The sequence below is a fragment of the Tasmannia lanceolata genome, unplaced genomic scaffold, assembly GCF_043159265.1.
Source record: "Tasmannia lanceolata isolate RefF3 unplaced genomic scaffold, GAP_Taslan_0.1 ptg000005l, whole genome shotgun sequence".
Lineage (NCBI taxonomy): Eukaryota > Viridiplantae > Streptophyta > Magnoliopsida > Canellales > Winteraceae > Tasmannia > Tasmannia lanceolata.
In genome coordinates this window covers 8,396,962-8,412,703 of record NW_027518682.1, presented here as the reverse complement: position 1 = coordinate 8,412,703, position 15,742 = coordinate 8,396,962, and the positions used below count along the sequence as shown (strand labels likewise).

The following is a 15,742-nucleotide window of genomic DNA, read 5'->3' as shown; positions in this document are numbered from 1 at the left end:
GGTGACGGAAAGTATAAAATGTTGCAAAATGGCAAAAAAGAAAAAAAGCACGTACCATGGTACCCAGAGGCCCAAACCCTCTCCTCTTGCGGCCAGCCATTGCATTTGCAAATATTTACTAGACCCACTCTTCAAGCGGGCATCCAAAGAGGCCAAACATCACATTTGCAAATAAAGCAATGAGATTATTTGCAAACAAGGACCAACTTTGGTTGCATCCAGAGACCCCTATCAAAGATGCAGCTAGAGAAGAGATTTACACTAACACCCAACTCACCTTCCACACACCCATATGAGAGGGGACGGGAGAGTAAAGAAACAAAAAAGTTCAATTAATTGGCAGAAGATTCCCCACAAATCAAGACAAGGAAAGTAAGGTTTAAGATTACAGCAAAATTTCCAAAATAAGTTCATTCAGTCCAACCAAAACATTCACTGGGGGTGTGGGTAGCAAAATCACAAATAGTTGGTATGTTTGTTCTTCATTTGATCTGGACTATCCCTGCGCTGACCAGCTTCTGAATCTTGTGCATCACCTGAGGATTCTTAAGATGATCCTGTGCTGACTTTGGGTTCTCTTGGAAATCAACCAACACCTGTACAACGCCACCGCATCATTCAACCCATGATTGCATATTTAGTCAACTCTATGAAGAGCCAAATGAAACGACTCAATACAACACATGCGTGTGAACAAGTGCATATATACACACTTGTTTTTTTTTTTTTTTAATGGGGAGTGCATATACAATGTGAAGCGCTTCGTTATGTAGAAACTGGCAGCAATTTATATGCAATTTTAGACTTCAAACTAGGTACAAACTGCAATTATGAGAACCGATTGCGAGTCCAAAACTGATTATTGGACACAAATCTGCATTTAATCTTCTAATAATCGACAATCGGTTCTAAAAATCCAATACAAACAAGGCCTAACATGATACCGAATACGCCTTCGCCATGCATATCGAATATGAGATCCCATCAATCCCAACAATGGAAATTTGATGACATTGTGTATAAAGCAGCTGATACCAAGATTCTTAATGCATACCTGTCTCATGATGGGATCAGAAAGAATATTCTGGATTTCTGGATCCTGCATTCCTTTTGCCTGCAAAGTAATAGTGAGTCAGCACCAAGAATGGTTAAGTATACATAAGAATGAAGACAAGCCGGAAAAAACAAAATCAACTGACCTGTCTCTCCTTCAAATCCTCGGGGCTAATATCACCACGGTTGGCTTTATTAATTTGTTCGACACATCTGCAATGCGATTGAAAAGAAGAGTTAATTCTCTTAGCATAATGAATGAGACAGCCACTCACGAGTAGCTTTGCATCAATACCTTCGCACCCCATCCAACAATTCCTGGTTGTTTGGGTCGTGTTTTAGCCCCTCCTGATATGTCTCCAGTGCTTTGTCATATTCCTTCATAAAGAACTGGACCGCACCTTTCCTCGTATATCCTTTCGAAAAGGTTGGATCGAGTTCTATGCATTTCTCAGCATCCTTCAATCCCTCAGGCAGGGCACCCAGCTTTGTGTAGCATGCCGCCCTGTTACTGTATACCTGAAAGGCAACAATTGGTCCAGCATTCCAACAATGTACATAAGCTATTATCAAAGAAAACAAATCAAGATGGACTGATAAAATAGGATATTGGGGTGTGGGTTGCTCTTTAACACAAAATAAATGATGCTATGCTTGCCTTGGAATATGGGGGAACAACACAACTCAACATAACAAAGCCTTTGTCCCAAACTAGTTGGGGTCGGCTAAATGAATCCTTTAGAAAAATTTCCTAAAGAAGGGGAAAGGAATCTACCCGGCTCTAATCCCGGCTCTAGTTGGGTTCTTCAACGTGGATCATTTTCTTCCATTCTATCCTATCCAAGGTCATGTTCTATGCTATGTTGCTAGCTATCAAATCTTTCCTCATTGTTTCTACCCAAGTTGTTTTCAGTCTGCCCCTACCTCTTCTACTCCATCAATTTGGCACGAATCGCCTTTTCTCACCGGAGCATCCAAAGGCCTACGTTGGATATGTCCAAACCATGTTAAGCGGTGCTCTCTCATCTTCTCCTCAATTGGTGCCACCCCCACCTTTTTACGAATGTCTTCATTTTTAATTACATCTAACCTTGTGTGGCCGCACATCCATCTAAGCATGCACATGCTGCTTCTTGGTGGCCCAACATTCTGAGCCGTACAGCATGGGTGGCCTCACAGCTATCTTATAAAACTTTCCCTTCAACTTGGTAAGGATTTTACGGTCGCACAGAACTCTTGAGGCAAGCTTCCACTTCAACCAACCTGCTCTTATTCTATGGTTAACATCCTCCTCAATCTCTCCTTCCTTATGGGGTAACAAGAGCCTTGGAAATAGGGCAATAGAAGATAAAAACAAGATATGGAATTGGTGTACTGCTGCAAAGGAGGGCTGGTCTGACGTTTATTAACAGAAAGAGTAACTTGAAAATCATTAGTAGTTCCATAGGATTATCTGATCAACTTCTGAAAGAAGATGACTTAACATTCCACTCCCACGGCCGCTTTCATTCAAGTTTTGCTATAATAAAAAGGGGGCATGTGATTCTCAACATGGAACATGTAAATGCACAAGTTGTTCCAGTGCCAAAATAATGGGAGTCAAGTTCTACAGATTAATAATGTGTCTGTGCGTTAAACAAACAAATAGGTAAGAGTAGATTGTTACCTTTGGATCTTCTGGGTTCCTCCTCAGGGCTTCTGTGTAATGTTTCACAGCTTCTGGATATTTTTGTTGTTTGAACATCTCATTGCCTGTACAATTACAGTAAGTTAAATAAGGCAATTTGTACTTCCAAGCGCCAAAGCAAAATATAAACCACGGGCAAACTATGACAAAGTTGACCCATGATGGAGGTCTAGTAAATAAAAATAAGTAACAAGGAAATTATAATCGCAGTCACTTGCTTTAATAAGGCCATGCCCCTCTTTATATACTCTTCTCTAATTCGCTATTAAAGGATAGTTACAATTCCCAAAAAGTTGTGAATTGCAGACGCACTAAATAAAGAGAAGATCGCTGTTATTAAAACAAGGCAGTGTAGATATCATTTCCCTAAAACTGGTGCAAGAGAAACAAGACGTAATTCCTTGAAGACCAAGCAGCCAAAATGCACCATTTTAACAAAACTACACATTGAGAAAATCTTCAGTGAAGAAATTAATCAAATTATGCAAAAACTTGGGAAACTTTTGTGTGGTTTTGAAAATTGACAAGCAGATTGAACCACTCGTTGTCTTCGTGAAAGGCACCAATCAGCTTCCAAATAGGTTGAGAATGTTATGGGCTACTACCGAGAATAGGGAGTTCAGCTCCCACACAGATTTTGAGCCTCACTAGAATTTGAAGTAAATGACTTAACACAGTCATCTGACCGTGGGTATTTATCCGCAAAAAAATGACAGTGGATAAATACCCCACTGATTGGGTATTTTTCCCTTTGTACTAACAAGTTCAGGTTTTTTCAAATAACTTATTGGACTTCATGAGGATACTGAAGTCCTTCAGTTGCTTTAAAGCAACAGAAGCAACAGAGGAGGACACTTCTCTCATTAGCTTTAGTTTGGTTGGCTCCCTTTTGGAGTTGACATCCAGAAGTTTTTTTTTTTTTTTTTTAAAGAAAAGACAGGAATATTAAAACAAGAAAGAAAAGGGGAGACCCGAGAAATAAAAACTCCGTCATGGAGAAAGCCAGTCAAACAGCTCAATATTGGTCCTCTCCACCCCAGAACGGACCAACAGATCTGCATCACCATTTGCCAACAGCCAAACATGCTGGAACGTCACTTGGTGTCCCCCCTCAACACGATCCAACAACTCACTAATTGCTTCAGCAGGCCTCCACAGGATCATACCTGTTTGATAAACCATCTAATCGCATTCACAGAATCACCTTCCAAAATTTGGCAATCAACATCTCGCCTTCCCACTTGTCGGATCCCGTGAAATATTGTGCGCACTTCTGCTTCACTTGAATCTCTTGTAAGACCTCCCACCTCTGTTGGGCCCAGGTTTCCCAAGGTAGAAGCATCAAACTCAGTTTTAGTTGACACCCATCAGTTTTGAACAGCTCAAATGAGAAGGAGAGCTGGATCCCCTGACCTCAGGGGTATAGATGCTCTTGTTAGGCAATGGTGAAAGCAATGGTCCTACTACTAAACTGGGTATAACAGAGAGGGATGATTTCAAAAAACAATTTGAAGTTGGATTTAATCCCAAGAGAGGTTTTACATGACTGTTTGTTAAAACAGAAATATGAAAAATGCCATCTCAGTGTGGTTGTTTTCCACAAATATGGATGGCTTAACCCTCAACCTGCAATGTGGCTGCTTGGTTATGTTGAGAAAAGACCGAATCCAAGAGGGGTATCCCCTCTATCATGTTTTAGGGAGATTTGATCCCAAGAGGAGGCCTAGGGGACACCACACAGTGCGAGCATAGACTGCTTTAAACAGTCATTTTAATGTAGAGTGAACTTGCACAGAGAGTTGATTTGATTACACTCTTCCATAGAGCTTTTTAACTCCATTTCTTCGTATTGAAATTCACATGGCACATGGGTGCCAAGGGTGCATGCCCATAAGCAGAGAAACCCTCTCACCGTCAATGGTTGGTGGATAGAAACCCACATGCAGCTTTCTGTATGAAGAGTGAAAAGCTCGTGTAATATCAGTCTCAAGCCACAATTCAAAAGGTATCTTGGCTCAATGTGGAGATTATAATCTCTCTGTGAACCCAAAAAGAAAAGAGAGAGTTCAAACGACAAAATGAACATGAAATACAATGTGAATAACAGGAGTTTCCACATTGACAGGCCAAAGCTTGTGGTAAGAGAAAGAACACTCTACTCATGAGGGGTTTGTCCATGAAAGGAAAATCTGGTCCTCTAGCCAAAATATACTGTTGTACAACAATAAATGGGCTTGATGTGAGGATAACTGAAATTCTTAACTTCTGTTCTGTAGCAGACAGTGGCACCCACAAATGTCAAGAGAATGCAATCCCTTGGGCCCTTTTGAGGGCAAAGAGGTTTGAACTCCACATTCTAACGGTTATATGATTTAATGAATACATTCCAAGTGTTGGAAATTTGGAATACAAAGAAAAATCATGAATATCCAAGAACTTGTGAATATTTTTTACTTTTTAATCATTTCGTAGCTGTACATTCATATAGAAAGAACACATTTGCAAGCTAATTGGATCTTCAGTCTAGGACCTTCCTCAAGATCCTATTCCTTCCCCAACAAATGCTTAGAGGTGCCGGATTGAGAGAAAAAAGTACCAAACAAGATCATCCTTGTTTTTATTACTCTTTCTATAACCAGTAACCACTTGTACTAAGAATTCCTTTCCTTTTGTACTAAGAATTCCTTTCCTTTTCTACGCAAAATTTTCTTGATCTTTAAATCCTCCGACTCGTCCTTTTCAACAAAGGATATTCCAAAAGTGTATCTCTAGAAGTAAAGGAGAATTTACCAGTGTGATCAGCTAGAAACTAATAGATGTTACTCAAAAAGCAAGTACAGGAGCAACACTAGATCGCTCATGATTCTGCACCTTACCCTTTCAAATAACTGTAATCAATAAATCAAAGCTTAGGCATTTACAGTATTTGCCCACTATTAAAATATCAATTGAGGCAATTGTGCCCAGATTTCATGTCTACAGGAAAGGATAAGTAGAACAGAAACAAAAAACAACATGAGTGATCACATACTAACGTAGAAACTGCTACAGAGAATCAGTTGGACTGAATCATCAGATTAACCCAAATTTTAATGAACAGGGGTTAAAATCTCAAAGAAAAGAAGTACTGATGTTTTATGCTTAGTCAACGGCATTGGTGTCAAAATGACGAGAAGCGGGATTGATTGACGTACACTCAAAAGTAAGTATCTGTCTGAATGAGCAACCATACCAATCCAATTTATAGAAATAGGTTGACGGAGATTAACAAATTATTTTTATTTTTATTTTGAAAATGAGAGTTTAACAAATTATCATTAGTCAGTGTGAGAGGGGAAACCGGACAAAAAAAATAGACTGAGAGACAAGATGGTGAAACAAGGACTTGCCCTTGGATCAGCGAGATAAAGAGGCAAGAAAGATAACCACCCAAACCCAATCAAATCGAAATGCAATAAAATAGTAAAATACATCCAAAACACTACAGCTCTGTTCACTTGTTTTCCCGGGCAAGGAAAAGAAAAGGTTTCCCGGGAATCTGACGTGGCATTAGTAAAAGAAATCCAGGGAAACTGTGAAAGAAAAGGTTTCCCGCGCCTGTTCACTTGCGCAGGAACTGTGCAGGAAAAGGTTTCCCGAGAAACTGCTTGCCCAACTTTTTTCACTAGTTTTCCTAGGAAAGCAAATCCAACCAAAATAAAGGGAAAAGGAATCTCACACTTGTGAGAAAAGACTCATTTCCACATCATTTTCCCCAATTTCCATGTCAGATGTGACATTTTCCACCTAGGCTCCTTCAAAATCCCGTGAAGACAAGTGAACATGCGAATTTTAGCTTTCTCGGGAAAAAAGGGGGTGTTTTCCCTGGATTTGGTCTCCCGGGAATGCGAGTGAACAGAGCCTACATGCAATCAAACATAATACTTACAAGGGAAGTGCACCGAAAACAAATGAATAACCACTGATGACAGATATATGATCTGAAACTATCGAGTGAAAAAAGAAAAAGACAGTTAAACTAAAAATATAGCACCAACAAATAAAAGCACGATTGATGTACTAAAGCCAAACATGAGTGCAAACAATTCAGTCTGAAGGAAGAACAGTGTACCTTTCTCACGCTCCTCATCTGCTATTTTTGGATCAAAATACTCTTGTTGTTCTAGTTCTTTCTTTGCTTTTTCTGCATCATTAAGTTTCTTCAGAGTCTCGGGGTTGCGATGCTCAGTTAGGGCCTTCTGGAAAGCCTCAATTGCTGGTTCATAGTCCTTGGAGCATTTTGCAAGCTTTGCAAGAGCAGTTCCCTTCCTTGTCAATGCCCTTGCAATCATCTTAAAGTCCGAACGAAGCTCTCTCCCCCTCTCCACGGCTTTGTCACAATCCTTGATACAGTCCTCATACTGAAAATAAGCGACCACAACTACTATTAGTCACACAAAAAATGCATGCAAAAATATACAGATACACAGTGCCTATAACAACAAGTAACTGCTCGTAGAGATACATTTGAAAGAAAAAAGGATGAATAACAACATAAAACAAATGGGAGGTGGATGAACCTAAGATGACGATAAAATAATTCACTAAATAACTGCTAGCATACAGCCAAGTACATAATGTCACATTGTCCGTACAAAAACAACTAAGAGACACCACATATTTATTTATTTTCTAATGGCAATGATTTATAAATAAGAACAAAGCCAAAGGAGGAGTTGGGACTGTAGCTCATTGGTTGAGGCTTTGTATCTCAACCTTGAGGTGACAAGTTCGATCCCAGCTTACCTATCAAGAGAGAGAGAGAGAACAAAACCCAAAGACCATCGTCAAATACAAGACAAAGAAAGAAAAGTACAAAGCGAATAAAAAAGGGGGGTAGAGGTTAGACAACTCTAGAGTGGGTCTGTCAACAATGGCCCGAGCTAACCAAACAAAAGATCCCCTGACAGACAAGAAACTCTCGAGAACTTTACAGAATATTTTGAGGGCGCTAAATGAACTCTTAAGGGATATGGCTAAGGGAGACACGCTCAGTACTTTTAATAAACACCTAGAGGGCTTAAATTGAAAGAAGTATATTAGGATCTAAAATCAGAGTCCTGATACCAATTTGATGCAAACCTAGTGTTTGCAAGTCAGATCATGGAAATTTTGAAGCATTAAATGGGTTACTAATTCGATAGGTCAGTAAACAATGTTGGGAATCTTTCATAGATAGAGAATTCATAGAAAATTCACAGCTATTGAGTTCAGACATCAATGAGAATATAATCTATCAAAGCAATGTTCCATACATTTTTATTTTTTTATTTTTTGAATGGCAAGTGAAAATTCATTGAAAGCGAGACCAAGGAGGTCCCAGAGAAAACAAAATAAAGAAAGGAACAAGATCCATAAAAAATTACAGAAAACAAAACGACTAGGGAGGAAGAAAATCAAAAAGTTCAATACCATCCCTAAAGACACCCTCTCTAGCTAGCTTGTCAACCTCTCCACTCGTTGACCGCTCCTTTATGTCCCATACATTATATCCATGAAAGAAAATCAAAATAACTAGGAAAGAAAATTCAGACCACAAACATATGTAGCATAAATAACATATCAAAAAATAAATATAAAGAAAAGGCTCATATCAATACCCAAAGGTGGAAAAGGGGATGACAATAAAGGCGATCCAGGTAAGGTGGTGTGATGGGAAAGGTTGGAAAAAGAGTGTAAACGAATTGAGGGGAAGGGTTAAAGAAATAAAAGAGAGGAAAAGAAAGGAAATGGATGTCAAGGGAGAAAGAAATAGAAAGAGAAAGGAGAGTAGGAGAAAGCTTAATTGGAAAAAAGTGTGTTGAGGAGCCAAGGTTTTCATTTTCAGTTTCGGTCAGCAAGGAAATGGAAACATTTTGGTTTCGGTAGAAATTTTGATGGAAATCATGTAAAATCACGAAAATGTATGGAAACATATGCAAATAATGAAATTTTAAAAGTCAGTATATGTCGAAAAGGACATTTTCAAAATAATAATAATAATAATAATAATATATGTTGAAGAGGTAGAAAGAGAGCGATGTATATGGCATCTCCTAACATGTCTCCCAATCATGTCTCATTATTTATAGGGCTTCTCCTGTAACCTAGTACCCAAACCAAAGGCCCACCTTCCCCTCTCTCAACACATATATGAGTGCAAACAAATCCATTACTATTACAACATGATTAGTACATCAAAGTCTCATAAACTATGATGTGGACATCAACGAAGGAGGAGGACTCAAAGTTTACAAGCGAAGAAAGAATCGTGGGATGGAGAAGGACTGATTTTTGCATGAGAAATGGACGTTCACACATGCTACATATACCACATGTGTTGTGCCACATGACATGCGTAGTGGGCGTCCACTCTATGTTGATGTTTTTCTTTTAGTTGTTTTTTTTTCTATTTTCGTCATTTTATTCGTAGCCTACTTTTTAGGCATCAAATCTCATATGTTTGGTGTTTTTTGGTATTAATATAAAGGTTTTTCAATTACCTATCTAATGGGCCCAAGATCACATGATTTGGATGTGATTTGAGCAAGTTATGAGTATTTTTAGGAAGTTTTATATTACGAAATTACTATTTTAGGTAAATTTTTAACTTTATTTAGTTTGCTTTGGATTAGACAAATGGTTGAGATTAGTTACTTAGGTCTTAGGTTATCTTCTAGGATTTCTTTTCTTATAAATACATCTTATGAAAGCAATGTAAGGGACTTTTGAATATTGAATAAGGAATTAACGTTTTTGCAAAAGGAATTAACGTTCTTATCTTAAGTTTGTAGCTTTTGACCATCTCCGTCCTTTTTCTTATGCAATTTTTTACCATTAAAAAAAAAAGAAACGCAGATTCAATAAAAAGGAAGATTATAGGAAATATATAGCTTAAGAACCACAAAAGATAAATATAGTGGATATCACTATAATATGTTTTAGACTTCACCCCAAGAGACAAGACATCACACCTGAGAAGGCTTCACACCTTCAACTACAAGTTATTGCATAAACTAACATTAATTCTATCATTCTTTAAAAAACGTACACAACTTTCTCTTTTAAGAGATGAGAGATTCCGGTAGTTGCATAACTTTTTTTTAGAATGGGGTGGTTACATAACTACCTTTGTCTCTCTCATTAAAAGAGAGAATAGCAAATGGCATTGGGTGGTTTTGGTAGGACATAACTAAAGACTCTTTTTAAAAGGGAGAATAACATATGACAATTGGTGGTTTTGGTAGGACAGCTACAGGGGAACTCTCTTTAAAAGAGAAAACGACACATAGCAACCCCATAACTATCTCAATACAATTTTATTTTTTTTTCGGTTGGTAAGTTGGGATTGAACCTCCAACCTGAAGATTGAAGAACAATGCCTTGACCAATTGAGCTAGAGGCTCAAACCCTATTATCACGATACAATATTACAAACTTATAACATAAAGAAGCACAATAAAATAAAAATGAATATAAAAGCACCTAAGATGTACCTAAGATGAATCATGAATTTTTCTTTTCTATGATGTTCAATTTTAGAAGAGTCTAGTATGAGGTTAATTTTTTCTTTAATAATGAAATTTGATCGTTTTTGGAGTTTCTATTTACTTTGGTCTCAGCTATAATTTGTTTCAATTTAAGGATTGAGCTTCACTTAGAATGGGAGTTTACCTTCGAGTCTATTTGGTATTAAAAGGGTTCTCTCTCGCACACATTTGTGCTTGGGGGGGTTCTGTGATGTATCCTCTGAGTGCAAACAGCTAGCACCTTATCTTATTCTTACTTATATCTCCCTCTGCCTATTACTCACTTACTTGTAGGAAAATCATACAGCTAAGCACCTTACCTTATTCTTTGTTATTTCTCCCTCTGCCTATTACTCATTTACTTGTTGGAAAATCATTTTATTACCTGCTGAACTGCATCACATAGCTGAACGAAATTAAACAGCAGCATGATAATTTTCTCGAGTAAATGAGTTCCCTTAAAACCGTGATGCGGGTCAAAACGTGACCAGAGCAAATCCCAGTCAACTCAACATGACATGGTAGAGTACTCAGTTGACACGGTAATAACTCGGGAGAGTCAAAGTAGTTTTGATTGACTTTATAAGGCAAAAAGCGGACTCGGACAAGAACACGGCCAAGGTAAAAGGGAGTGGACTCAGGGGAGTCCATGATGACACAGAGGGGGTTTTGAAACTATGGTAAGTACAGCAATAATGATCATTGAATAAGTACTTCCATCATATCTAGCTTGGTTTAAGAAATCATGTCTTCCTGCCCAACTTCTAAAACAATAACCCAACTTCTAAACAATAACGTTTTGCTTGATACCTAAATGATTCATATTAAGTTCTTGAGTGTAGTATTATAAAAATGGTTTATCATGTAGCAGGGGAAAAAAGACACTGATGTAATCAGTGAACATTGATTGCTTCAGTTTTGCAATCTTTCCTGCACCTTTTATCAAATTCACAGCATTGCTATTACAACTTACTCAAGCAATAAGCATCCTACAACTCACAATATCTTCGATTTCAAATATGTAGAATAAGTGTATTGCGCCTCTTAAAAGCATTACAAGATCTACATTTTGTCCCCTTTGACTAGACAAATGAAGTGGTTTACTACTATAACGATGCCTCATTCCATATTTTTTTCTCAGCTTTCTAACAAATGCAGGAGAAAAATAGCAAATTTCAGCAAGAAGCTACTTATTACCAAAATTAAGAACCTAAAGAGGTTGTTGAAACGTATCACCAAACATTCAAATTGTAACTTAATGGATTCAAAAAGAACATACAAACTACATGAAATTCACTAAGGTCAGAGAAAATAATGTAACAAGAGAAACATTTTCAATCAATTTATCCTAAAAGAGCATAAAAGATGAAGAAGATCATACCTTTCCCATCTCCATATAAACTGCAGCCCTGTTAGTGAGGAACGAGATATCCGCATCGTCCAACTCAATTGCCTTGCTATAATGCTGAATCGCAGTCTCAAACTCTTTCTTCTTATACGCCGCATTCCCAGCTTCCTTCTCTTTCTGTGCCTCTGCCTTTCTCTGCCTCATCTCCTTCTCCTCGTCCGGAATCTCCATAGGCTCCCGCTCAGCCTCCTTCACAGGCTCCGGCTCCGGCCTCTTCTTCGACTCCGGCGGCACCACCTCCGACATCGGCACCTCCCTCTCCATCTCCTCCCCCGTCCCCGTCCTCGCCTTTATATTAAGCAAAACCCCTAACACCTGCATCATCCTCTGATCCATCAAATACATATTTATATTGTTAGGGTTTCTCTGCACGTCTTGCAACATCCTCAAAAAATCCGGCTGTTGTAAATAAGCCCTAGTCGTCGGATCTGCGGTCAGTTTCGCCCACACATCAGGCCCCTGGAATATATTCCCAAACGGAGAGGAGGCCGGCCCAGATCTAGATCGGGCCGCGGACTGAGCATCTAAGAGTCCGGTTTTTAGGGCTTCGTTGTTGGGGTCGAACTCGAGTCCTTTTTTGTATGCGGCTATAGCGTCTTCGAGGTTGCCGAGGCCTACGTGGGCCGCACCGAGGCGGCTGTAACCCTTGGACCAGTCGGGTTTTAGGTCGACGGTTTTTTGTGCGTCGGTTAGGGCTTCAGAGTAGCGGAGGAGGGAGGCGTAGGCAGCGGATCGGTTGGAGTAGAGGACATGGTTGGTAGGGGAGAGATCGATGGCGTCCGAGAAGAATCCGGCGGCTTCTTCGAATCGGCCGGCGGAGAAGGCCGCGTTTCCTTTGGCTTTTGCCTCCTCAGCCATTTGGGAACAATGATTCGGTATGAAGCAGGAGAGTTTCTGAGTATGGTATACTTTCTAAACTACGGAGCACAGAGAGAGAGAGAGAGAGAGAGTGGTTTTGAAGGACCGGCTTAAAAGAAAGATATCGCCAGAGAGTTCTAGCAGCCAATGTATTTCTGGAAACTTCCAGGGGTTGTAGGTTACTAGGTTATCGGCATTCAGCGATGCCTCTCTCTCGCTCTCAATTTAGGATGTTTTGCAAAAGAAGTCCTCTACTTTGCTTTATTTGCAAAAACACCCTTCTGAAAAACACAGGGAAATAAATATGAAGAAAAAACATTTAATAAAGGCCTTGTGGTTGCAAAAAAATTTGTGACAATTTCACTGTGGGTCTATTTTTCACGAACAACAAATTTAAGTAAGAGGTCCAATGTGTGTTAACATTGTTTGTTATGAAAAGAATGGGCTCAGAATCGTATTCATGTCGAAAGTTGAGTATAACCATAGTATATTCTATTAGGTCAAACAAATGATCCAATGGCTAATCTTTTGAAAAGGTGTCATGGTAAAGCAGACACTATCAGTCACTTGAGGGTGTTATGGTTATGTGAAACTTAAAATATCTGTGTGGTCGATTAGGAGAATGTTGGTGTGATCTTGAATGCAAGGTGGCCCATGAAAAGATCCACCAATTGGAACTTGTAAAAGCCTTTCTATCTTAGCAAATCCCCTACAATAAAAAGGGAGGGGTTAATGATACTCCGACACCCATTTGTATCTAATGTGAAGTGAGTAGAGATCAACAAGCCATTACCCACCTTTGGGCGATGCGATTTCAACGAGAAAAAAGTAGATGGCATTGGGAGGGAACTAACTACAAAGGTTTCTGTTGAAATCGATTCCCTTCGCAAAACAAATTATGAAAACACTAATCATATCCTTTATATATATATATATATATATATATATATATATATATATATATATATATATATATATATATATAAGTAAAGCGGAATCCTCTAAGCCTTGGTGGTGCCACGTGTCAGCCCCTCTCTATCACCACTGATGTGGCGGCCCCTCCCTATTGGCATTTCCAAAACTTAAATTGAAATTCCAACTAAAATCCCGTAATAGCAGTTTTTGCCCAAAACGTTTGCAATAATTCCAAAAGTAGTTTTGCATGATAATAAGATGGATATTAATGTAGATTCAATTCCAAATCCGGGTATGCCACGTAGCACCCCTTCTTTTTCATCCATTGTTTGTTGCTTCATTTCCTAATTTTTCTCCATAAATCAGGTTTTAAAATCTCCATTATTTCAAAACGCCATTTCCTATTCCCACAAGAAGACAATATTTCAAACGGCATTTCCTATTCCTTCATTCAGACTAACTTGCCAAGTAAGTATATAACGTTTCCCATTATTAACTTTTGAACGCTTCCAATAATTCCAAATCAGCCCCATTAAAGCCTCTTCTCTCTATATATAGGACTTTTACATGGCCAAAGAGTGACGCTGCCTTCTCCGCTGCGCCACCAATCATGTCCTCTACACCAGCTTCTTACGCCTCCATCCACCGCTAGGCTGAAGCCTCCAACCACGCCCGGAAGACCAGCGGTGCAGGGTTGAATCATGGACCGCCCAATGATTCTCTCAATTCCAGATTTATTTAGTTGTTGCTGGAAATTTTGAATTTCTTTTTCTTTATTTTAGTTTTTTTTCCTTATGTTGATTGGTTTTTACAGAGCAGGTAGAACCCAATTGCTGTTACATTATTCATGATGCTGTCACCATCCAACCAGAATTAGTGGTACCATTATCAAAATTTGGTATAGGAGGATGGGCGATGATTTCTTAGTTATTATTTACGACTCAGTTGTCTGTGGTTGTTGGTTTCTGGAGAGGAACAATGTTACCATATGTGTTTGATTTCTAAGAGGGTTGAAATATTAAAACCCTCATTTTCCATTTCTTTTATTAGTGACAACCATTTTTTTTTTCTTCTACTGTGGGACTGTTGGAGTTCTGGGTCATATGATGGGCTTTCCTATATGATGTTGTCCAAAACATGTGCCCACAAAATCAAAGGGTTAGGATCATCCTATGGCACTCATTTGTGCACTGCCTATCTACATTGGGACTCAAAATGAATGGTTTATATCATCCGTTCATATAGCCTATTATGTACATTTTATACTGGACACACGTACATCATATAAAAACTCCCACTTAATTGCCATATTTTAGAAGATTTTAGTCATCCAATAGAGGCAGATTTTGGTGCACAACATGTAACTGGTTATATCAAAAGCAACTTTCAGAACGATAGTATTCCAAGTCATTAAAACAAAATGAATTAGTAATCCAAGAATGATTGTCAATTCCTTCTCCGGGCTTCTTCACACGATAATTATTTATGGCAAAGGGGTTTACCCTCCCCAGCTGTTCGAATTCACCCGACTTCTAGCATCTTTCCACAATAAATATAAGGAATTTACCTTTTTCATTGAATAATGGATCATGGAGCATTTTTAGGGCAGATAATCAACTGCAAATTCTCCATCGTTGAGATTTTTCATCACATCTGTTTGTCTTTTCCTGAATATGCAAACGTATGGGAGTACACATGCAATCTTTTTTATAAATTTTTAAGCAAACGGGAGTTGAATATGATTTCCTTAAACTTATATACAACTGTTTTGAAGTTAAACAAAAGACTTAATTACAATGTTCTTATATGCGGTGCCAAAAAAAGGTCCTAAGATGTTAGTTATGTTTTCTCGACAAATACTTAAAAAGGTGCCTTCTTAATCACTCTAGGAAGGGACTACTATTAATTACCCGATGATTATGGGCCTCCTGCTCAATGGTCGAGGGTTTGTATCTTAAACTTGATGTCGCAGGTTCAATCCCAACTTACCTACCAAAAAAATGATGGGGCCAGTGAGGGGTTTGTATCTTAAACTTGAGGTCGCAGGTTCAATCCCAGCTTACCTACCAAAAAAGTGAGGGGGCCAGTGAGGGGGCAAACACATGTTGCACCATAATACCAAGATTCAAGGGATTTCAATTTTCAACTACAAATATTTAAATTGAATAGAACTTTCTTCCATAATGTATGGAAGATCTTGGAAAGAAACGTTATTGCACTTGAATTGTTACATACCATCTCAAGTACATCTTACTTTAGTTAAATTTCATTTTT

General features: G+C 38.6%; 1 protein-coding gene across 1 annotated transcript; it reads right to left on the bottom strand.

The window, feature by feature from the left end:
* Positions 1-311: 311 nt before the first annotated feature.
* On the bottom strand, positions 312-12,726 carry HOP2 (stress-inducible protein). Its single transcript, XM_077379361.1, has 7 exons — positions 11,669-12,726; positions 6,852-7,140; positions 2,720-2,805; positions 1,349-1,572; positions 1,200-1,266; positions 1,055-1,114; positions 312-596 (listed from the first exon to the last, which is right to left on the bottom strand). Exons 1-7 carry the CDS (start codon positions 12,551-12,553, stop codon positions 483-485), a joined length of 1,725 nt encoding a protein of 574 aa, XP_077235476.1. The 5' UTR covers positions 12,554-12,726; the 3' UTR covers positions 312-482.
* Between the last annotated feature and the right edge of the window lie 3,016 nt (positions 12,727-15,742).